This window comes from Oryzias melastigma, linkage group LG4 (assembly GCF_002922805.2).
Source record: "Oryzias melastigma strain HK-1 linkage group LG4, ASM292280v2, whole genome shotgun sequence".
Classification (NCBI taxonomy): Eukaryota; Metazoa; Chordata; class Actinopteri; order Beloniformes; family Adrianichthyidae; genus Oryzias; species Oryzias melastigma.
In genome coordinates this window covers 8,540,741-8,550,211 of record NC_050515.1, presented here as the reverse complement: position 1 = coordinate 8,550,211, position 9,471 = coordinate 8,540,741, and the positions used below count along the sequence as shown (strand labels likewise).

The window sequence follows — 9,471 nt, the reverse complement described above, 5'->3', positions numbered from 1 at the left end:
ACATTTCATGTTATTGAGCCATTTTTAGTTTATACTTTTGAGACTTTAAAGAAGTTTTCATCTGACATTAAGCTAGAATATTTCAATTATTTTTTATTTTTTTTAAATCACTTTTTCAACAGTCATAATCAATACTGAAAAAGAGTTTGGGGTTATCGATGTTTTATCTTATTTGGTAAATGTTTTGGTCAAAAGAAGTTTTTCCTTTTTTTGTTCAAATTTTATTTTGTACACAGAATAATTTCTCATTTTAGTAATTTTCTGCAATAAAAAAGTATTTTTTGATACATTTTGGGTTTAAATTATATACTTTAATTTTTTGTTGTTTTGGTTCATTTGATTCAGTTTTTATGAGAAATGTTTACATTAAATTTGAATCGACACCTCTAAATGAAGACTTTAATATATTTTGGAATTCCTCCTTTTCTTGGATAATCAACGTAATTAAAAAACATTTAGTTTAAATCAATAAAAAAACTATTTTTTATCAAAAATTATATTTAAAGCAACTCATGCAATTTTCAGCAAGAAGTAAAGGAGAGCCACAGCCATTGTTTGTGTTTCGTTCTTCCCTTGTGTGTAATGTTTTGGTGTAAATGATGAAGCCTGTTCCAGAGCCACTTTACAGTGCTAAATAAAAAAGGAAATTTCATTTATGAGTTATTGTAGCTAGCCACACGTGCCAGTATGGGATCAATAATCTGAAATGTTTCTGTATTTTGTTTGTGAAACTTTTTGCACATCATTTCAAAAGGCTGACACGTTTTTCCCACCCATATTTACCTGTGTTTGCAAGGGGAATTTTTCTTTGCTGTAGCAGTTTTTATGTAACAAAGGATATGTCACAGTAATAAATTCTTTTTATTAAAACATGCAACTGTTTGCAGTTAATTTAAATTTTTTTTTTTTTTTTTGCTTGTTTGTTTGTTTGTTTAAAATAGCGTTTGTTTGTCGAAAAACCACCACTGAAATTTTCGACAGTCAATTTTCATGTAATTACTACATTTCCCATGATCCTCTCGTGCCGTGGGCGAAGGAAGCGAACGCGAATCAGCTAGTTGGTTTTTTACTTGATTTTAATTTGATTTTATCAAATAAACACAGCCGTTTATTAATTGATAAATGATTGAATAGGTATACAAACTTTTTCTTTGTTAAAATATTCCTGCAGCCCCGACGAGCAATTGTCGTCAAAGGCGGAATTTCCCAAAATAAGGTAACTGTTAAATTTTTTATTAGCAACCAATGCTAACTATCCTAGTTAGCCTAACGTTAGCGTTATTACAAAACACGAAGATGGAACGAGAAATATCTTCGGTCGATTACGTAACCGTGTGGATTTTTTTTGTATTTATAAATGTATTCCGGGGTTTTTTGTGCGTTCAAACGTGGCGGTGCAAATTTATCACCGAATTATACAGTTTCCCCTCTTTTTAAAATATATTTAAACGTGAATTTCAGTGGGACATTTCCATTCATGACAAGTCTCGTTGAGGGATTACTACCAGCAGTGGTTTAGTCGTTTTCATTAATAGTTAACAATTGGATTATGTGGCTGTTTTGCAGCGGACACTCGGACTGAACTCCACACTGTTATCAGATCAACAGTGATGGTGTTCAAACTGTTTACACAGTAAGTTCTCCTGAAGATCTGATGAAAGATTCCTGCAGCTTTACAGGATGTAAGTCGTTTCTGTTCTTTTTTTGTGCTTTGATGAGCTTTAAATGACTGACTCATTAGGAGGCTGAAACTTATTTATGCTCCAGATTTATACTGTACTACTTGTTAACCCCTTACAGACAATTCACATGCTGTCGGTTATAATCATTTCCCTTAGTGAAGTTATGAGATTCAGAAAAATAATTATGAAGTTGTTTTGTATTGTAAAATTGATATTAAATGTAAAAATATATAAGGGATGTGTTTGTTTTTTTGCAGCCGGTATGGAAGACAAGTCAAATGGATCAGTCGACAGCAAAAAGTACAGTTTATTGGAATTTTTTTTTTTTTTTTTTAATTAAAAGTGTGTTTTTACGCTCACGTGTCGCCTTTGTCCACAGTCCAGTGGAGAACGGGCAGCTGCCAGACCCGTCCAACTGGGGGGTTGCTGATGTTGTCAACTATTTCAAAGCAACAGGATTTGAGGAACAAGCTGTTGCATTCCAGGATCAGGTTTGTGTGTTTTTTTATATTATTATTATTTAGGTGTGTAACAATTCGTTTTAAGACCGATTCATATGAAAATGTGTGGTTGTCGATTGGATTCATGGTCAATATTGGTTCATTTTTAACAATTTGATTCGATCCAGGACATCTTTAGCCAAAAATTCAACCAGAGATAAATACCTGGTACTGAATAGTGCAGGAGAAGTTTTCCAGATTCCTTGTATTTCTTGCAAGATAATCAAATGTGAATTAAATAAATGTACAAACAAGTAAACAAGAATTAATGTATAATCCAGTCACATTTTAGTTTCATAAAGTCCAGCCCATTATTGTTTTTCCATATGTAAATAATACCACACTTTATGGTCTTTGCGAAAGTGTTTCCACACATTGCACTATAATGATTAGGGGTTCAACGGATCACAAAATTAACGGTTCAGATTGTGTCGCAGTTTAGGCAGGTGAGTCAAACTCAATCGCACAGGGGGCCTAAATCTGAGACACACCGTAGATCGCGGGCCGAACAAGATAAACATTTAGTGAATACACTAAAACTACATTTTAAAACTTTAAAAACATAACTTTTTAACATAAAAAGTACGGATAATATTCAAAAATAAATCAACTTAAATCTTAAATAACTTTCAATATTTGACTCTCCATAAAATATATTTTGTCAAAATTATACAAGTTAGAAGTAAACTAAACGTTAAAAGAAAAACTGAAAAAAACATGAAAGCCATATAACTGATCTCACCCTCCACAATCAAAGTTTTGCTTCAATATCCTACTAGGGTAAGATAATAACAATAAAATAAAATGATCTGGAGAGCTGGATATAGTTACCCGGCGGGTCGAATTCGGCTCCCGGGCCTTGACTTTGACACGTGATCTAGAGTCAGTTCGAATCATTAATTGAATCAATAGAGTGAAAAAAAAAAAAAAAACATTTTAAAGCTTCAAAACACATATTTAATAAAGCTTGTATAAAGTACTTCAAAACATATACACACAGACACAAATGTATTATAACATCAAAACATTTGCTCATTGATTATCAATGTATCTCATTTTTAAATGATTTTTTTTAATGGGATTGGTCGACATGATTTGATCATGACATGATCTGGTTGGATTGTAAGAATAGAAATCAATTCATTGTTATATTCCTATTTTTTGTCCCACCTCATCAGAAAATAAAATTCTGGCAAAATAAAAACCCCAAGTCATTACTTTTTTTTGTTTTTAGGAAATCGACGGCAAGTCCCTGCTGCTGATGACGCGTAACGATGTCTTGACGGGGTTGTCAATAAAGCTGGGCCCCGCCCTGAAGATCTACGAGTATCACGTGAAGCCACTGCAAACCCAGCACCTGAAAATCAACGCCTCCTAGCACTGCAGGTCCCCCCACGACCCACCTCAGTGACAATCATGCCAGGAGATCCCAGGTTAGCTGCCAAGACTCACCAGTCCACAGTGGCACCTTAACTGAATGCTGTAATGCTTTTTTATATCAGTAGATCCCAAAAAACGATCCGTCACCTCAGCTGTTGATCCTATCAGCCATTCTTATTTTTGCTGCTTGGCACTTGTGTTTTTTTGTTTATTTTATTTAAAAAGAAAGACGATTAGAGTGTATACTCTGCAGACGTGATTGATGTGTGTGTGTGCAAAGTAAATTAAAGTATGATGAGAAGACATTTATGTAAATAAGATGGTCTATAGATGAAAACTGTAAGTTCTGTCCTACCCTGCAGAAAAATGCATTCAGTTTCAATTTAGTCTTAAATCAGTTTTTATGTTTTAAAGCTGTGCGTATCAGTCCACCAGTTGTTCGGAGCATGTTATATAACTCATTTTCTTTCTTTTTTTTTCCCGACTTAAGCACCAAACCAAAAGTCTCTTTATTATTCACAACAACTTATTTAAGGTTGAGGCTTTTGATATTGAGATATTTATGTGTAAATACTCTGGTGTACCTACCTGTGGTGCTTTCAGCTTTGTCGCACAGACAACTGTTTTAAAGTGCGTGTGACTTATGTACATGTTCAACATAACACTGGAGTTTGAATATTCAAATCTGAGATTTGCAATAAATGGTGCTTTTTTTCTCACCAAAGAACAACTGCAACAAACTTCTTTATTGACAGCCACTTCTTTTTATTATTTTACACCAAACTCATTCAAGATCAACTTTCCTGATTATCTTAGACTCTTATTCTTATCATTGTCCACGTGGTTTCAGAAGAACTTTTCTGTTTAGGTTGTCGCTTAAACTGCTTTCAAAGTTTTGCTCGTTTCCTGCAGACAGTCCCCGTGATGTTCCCAGAGGGGTTATCCAGGGGAAGATACACCTGATGGGAAAAAATGGCTCTTTAATATGGAGAGAAAATAGACTCACCTCAAATTGTGTGTGCGTAATTCTTGATTTGTAACTCATATAATACATTTTGTGCACAACTACAAAGATTATACTGATAACTCATAAAAATACAATTTATACAAACACAAATTAAAATTACAACAGCTTTAAACTTATTACGCACACAAATCTGAAAAAAATATGCTAGAATCTCTTATTACACACACACATTTACGCACAAATCTGATGTGAGACTCTTTACTCGTCTCCAAGATCCGTCCATGAGTGATGCATTAAATGCTGATAGAATGCTGGGTCATCAGAGTTTTCTTTTTCGCTGCTTTGAACTTAGATTGTGGATATTATCTGGTGAAACTTGACATTTTCCCACTTTCTTAAACTGAAATGCCCCTCTAATTAATACAAAATAAGCATTCTTATCTCTAAAAAAATAAAATAAAATACAAGTTGTGCATGTGTAAATTGTATTTTGAGTTTTTTTTTTTTTTTTTACTTTTCTACTTGTGCAAAAATATATTGTATGAGTTATAAATCAAGAATTACGCACACACACATCCAACGTTGCACACAAATCAGGGTTTACATCAGGGACTACATTCTGTAATGGCCATAATTTAAAGTCAATGAAGGACTTGCCTCTTCTTTGTTGTCGAGACCCATTTTGGTCATGTCAATGATGAAATAATGCTGGTTGGGCATCACTATCTCGATTTCTTCCACCTGGAAAATAAGCAATATTCTTCACAAACTCATTTTTTTTATCATGTCAAGAATATAAAGTAAAAAAAAATGTTTTCTTATTTATTTTTTTTTTTTTTAATTTGGTTGTTCCTATTTTTTTTTAATGGAGTATGACTCAAATTTTTCCCAAAGTTATGAAGCATCCACCTTTACATTACAGGCCATTTTAACTAACAAGATTAAACAAAACCACTTTTTTTATTTAAAGTAAATTATTTTTTATTGAATATTGTTAGTACTTTTAAAATACACCATGCAATATTTATTTTAGGGAAATAATTTTCATCTTTAAAATGTTCTTAATTATTTTCTCACATATTTGTTGACATTGTTAGAGCTCAGTCTTCATAAAAGCCTTTTTTTTTTAGTTTTCCTTTAAACCAAAGCACAGTTATAGTAATTTATACCACTTCTGTTCATTTTTTGGCTTTTATTTTGAAAAGTGAGACAGATTAAGAATAATTTATTTTAGGGACCTAAATTAAAAAATTGTCAGTTTGATCCTGATTTTGTACGTCTACAACTGAAAGTTTTAGGTTAACACTAGAAAACCTTTAATGAACCTGGAGATTAGGTTTTAATATGTTTATCTTTAAGCAATGCATCATTTTAACTGCCCAGTTCATGTAACCAATGAAATCCAATGGGGAAAATATGTATGATTGGCAATATTTAAATATTTTTTCTTACATATGCTTCACAGAAGTCTAATTTTCCTGTTTTATTACGAAATGTTTATCTGCTGAAAGGTTTACCTCAGGAATTCTGTCCAGAACCAGAACCTGTGTTTCATAAAGAGTCTTCTGCACAGAAGGTGAGAACTCTCCACGACTGAATGGACCAGCAAACTTTTCAATAATTGTGTCCTTGACGCACTTCCTGTTAAAACACAAATCTTGATGGGTTTTTTTAGATTATATCGTTACTTTGTTTTCCTGCTAACCAAATTAGATATTTACCAGGCGGCATCAAAGTCCACATCCTGAGACTTGTTGTAGCGCCACCTAGAGTAGACAGAAGTGCAGAAAAACCTGTCCTTGGCTTCTTGAAGTGTAGTGAAACGGTCCCGGAAAAACCCCTCGAAGCCAGACTGCGTGGTTTTCAGGACTTTCATGTCCTTCACTCCACTGTGGATCACTGGGAGGCCTGAATGAGATGATGAACATTTAAATGGATGAAGGAAAGGATCATAAGACAAGTTGAGGTGAAGATTTAAAGTAGTGGAAAAAGAAAAAAAAAAGAAGATTCCTTCAGTTAGCTCTTTTAATTTAATCCACAAACTATTTTTCCAGCCACATTAATAAGAAAATCTGTGTTTTGTTTACCATTGAGGTTTTGTTCAACTTCACAAAAGCGGTAGGCGTCTGGGGTGTGGATAAAAGCGTGAACGTGCTCAACTCCGTTCTGAAAAATATAAAAATAAATAAAACAGATTTTTTTTTATCTTCTCTTTTCATCAGGAGCATCTAGTCTAGGTTATGTAATTTGATTTTTAGTTGTGCTTAAAAAAAAAAAAAAAAGCATCAGATAAAAGGAGTTCAAGGACCGATCCCTGGACTCTTTACTTTACCTTTTCCAGCCTTTTCCATGGAGCCTCCTCCATGTACACTTTGGCTCTCAGCACATGATTGAAAGAGGTCAGGAAGTGGTGACAGATGTCCAGGGAGAATTGCTCAATTGTCTTCACCTTAACAAACACAACCCCTAAACCATTAGAAGCCTCATCTATAAACAAGACGCCCAATAACTTTCAATTTCGAGTGACTGAAACCCTAAAATGTTACCCCTTTGATTTTGGCCAGGGCGTGGACGGTGTTCTTGACGGTGTCGGTAGGAATGATGTCCGAGTTATCTCCGGTCAGGTAGTCCTTGCGGGAGTTGAGCGTGAGCTCCACATCCGCCCTCAGCTCGATGATGGAATGGCGGCTGCCCTGTCTCCTGATGAACAGCACCTTCACCATGTTCTTGCCGTACCCCGTTCGCACAAACTCCACATTCTACATCGCAGAAGCAGGGAATCAACACACCTGAACCCCATGTAGCTTTAAGTTTGTGGATATTTGTTTTAAATAGTTCAGTGCATATTTTCAATGTTTCTTTATTATTTTGCATCTTCAAAGTCTCTAGTCTGTTGCTAAAAATCCAGTCAAGAGGTCTCAATAAATTTAGGAACAGTTGTTCCCATTTCAAAAAGTCTGCAGGTTGTTTCACCCATGAGGTCATTGAACCCACATTAATAAACATACTCCAGAATTCATTTATCTTAAGCTGGAACTCCCAATAAAAGCAATAAAATCAACTCAAATATTTAATTATGTGCCACTCATCTGTTACCTTATTTGCAGCAGCCGCCATGGTAGGTTTTTCTGGGTGCGGGACACGTCCTCTGCCTCCTGCCCTGTCCTGAATGGAGGAGGAGGATTCTGTGCAGAGGGTGTTTCTAACTTTCCGCTCAGATTATTGGAAGTGAAAGGTGAAGTTCAACCTTTCCAACTTTTTCTCACTGGGCAACTAACCAACACACATAGCCTCATCTCTGTGTGGGTTTTATTTTGTAATCTGTACTGACATACCTGTGTTTATCAATGAACACTCCTGTCACTGTTGTAGAACAGTTAGAAATTCCTCTATTAGTTTAGGGTATTTTGAAATTATTTCTTATAAATTAAATTGCTGGATACGATTGGTATAGAGTCTTAAAGTATTTATCCTGGGTGTTCATTGGATGAAAGTGTGAAGGAGTGTATGTTTTTTTTACCGGCCTAATGACTACCGGTATTTAATTTTTTTTTAATATAATTAATTTGAAACACCAGTTGTATTATTTTTAATATAAAGTTTTCTTTACAATTTTTAGAAATTAATGTATATTTATTTAAATTTAATTTAAGAAAGTTACTAAAATTCACATTATTGCCATTTGGTGACATTTTTTTTACTATGTTTCCAAGTATCAATAAACTTATAGGCAATTCATTTTTAATAATTTAACAAATCAACTATAATTTAAAGTTTGCAACCTTTAAACACACTTTTATAAGCTAGATATAAAGTATATACAAAATATAAATATACATGAATATAGGTTCATCTCCCACTTTATTAGGCACACCTGTCCAACACCTCGTTAATGCAAATTTCTAATCAGCCAATCACATAGCAGCAACTCAATGCACTTAGGCATGCAGACATGGGCTATGTCTTTTTTCTAATGCTGCCCGAATCTTCAATTCCAAAATGAAGTGCCCTAGAAGTCTTTAGAAAAACTAGTGTCCATCGATGCTCACTACAATAGTGAATATCCACCACAATGCATTGTAATCAAACATTTTTACAAATAAAAAAAAGAAAAACATGTTTAAATGTCATTTTTTAATATACCATCCACATTTTTATCATCAGAACGCAGTGGATTCACAAATAGGCGTTGTGAAATATTCGTATTTATTCATTTTTTTTTTCTTATTAGAACAGGTTCTTTAATGGAACTTCCCCATGTCTTGTACATTAATCTTTTTTTTCATAACTTTATTGCAAACATCAATTTCAATACAGAAAAAAGTGCAAAATAGCCATGTGCATGTATACAAACATTATAGACTATTAAATTTAAAATAAATAAATAAAAATAACACAAAATAAAAATTAAAATGCCAGGAGTAGAAATAAACAAGAAATATGATGCAGTAGGTAAATGAATTAAGGTGAAAGAAATTGCAAAGTTTACATTTTTAAATTATTTTGTATTGAGAACAAATTTCAAGACATTTAACCGCCTTTTGGTTATTTGAAAAAAATATTGATTCAACATATAGTTTGGCCTCCGCCAGAAATAAGGAAAATGTAGGAATTTTGTTAGAAAAATTGCATTTGTGGATGTAAAATTTAGAAAGAAAAATGAATAAATTGATTAAAGATTGAAATGCCAAATTCTTATGTTGGTGGAGGCCAAACACTACGTTATATTCGTATTTATTCGATTTTCACTTTGTGAAAATGGTGACGTCATACCAAATTGCTTTTAGAATCCAATGCATGAAATTAAAAAAAATTGTCCAAGCAAGGTGTACCCAATAAATTAGTTCACTTTTGTGCAGCAAATTTGCATTTCGACCATCTTAAATTTGTCTTATTCAGCTGACTTTCTTAATACTGGATATAAAGGCTTTTTGCTCTGTTC

At 33.5% G+C, this 9,471-nt stretch overlaps 2 protein-coding genes across 2 annotated transcripts; one reads left to right on the top strand and one right to left on the bottom strand.

Annotated features, from left to right (window-relative positions):
• Positions 1 to 6: 6 nt before the first annotated feature.
• samd13 (sterile alpha motif domain containing 13) lies at positions 7 to 4,292 on the top strand. Its single transcript, XM_024279248.2, has 5 exons — positions 7 to 1,216; positions 1,567 to 1,682; positions 1,940 to 1,982; positions 2,062 to 2,173; positions 3,417 to 4,292. Exons 2-5 carry the CDS (start codon positions 1,655 to 1,657, stop codon positions 3,558 to 3,560), a joined length of 327 nt encoding a protein of 108 aa, XP_024135016.1. The 5' UTR covers positions 7 to 1,216; positions 1,567 to 1,654; the 3' UTR covers positions 3,561 to 4,292.
• Positions 4,293 to 4,303: 11 nt separating this feature from the next.
• On the bottom strand, positions 4,304 to 7,775 carry uox (urate oxidase). The gene is made up of 8 exons (XM_024279247.2): positions 7,626 to 7,775; positions 7,076 to 7,288; positions 6,862 to 6,978; positions 6,617 to 6,695; positions 6,251 to 6,437; positions 6,047 to 6,170; positions 5,187 to 5,270; positions 4,304 to 4,521 (listed from the first exon to the last, which is right to left on the bottom strand). Exons 1-8 carry the CDS (start codon positions 7,644 to 7,646, stop codon positions 4,450 to 4,452), a joined length of 897 nt encoding a protein of 298 aa, XP_024135015.1. The 5' UTR covers positions 7,647 to 7,775; the 3' UTR covers positions 4,304 to 4,449.
• Positions 7,776 to 9,471: the final 1,696 nt, after the last annotated feature.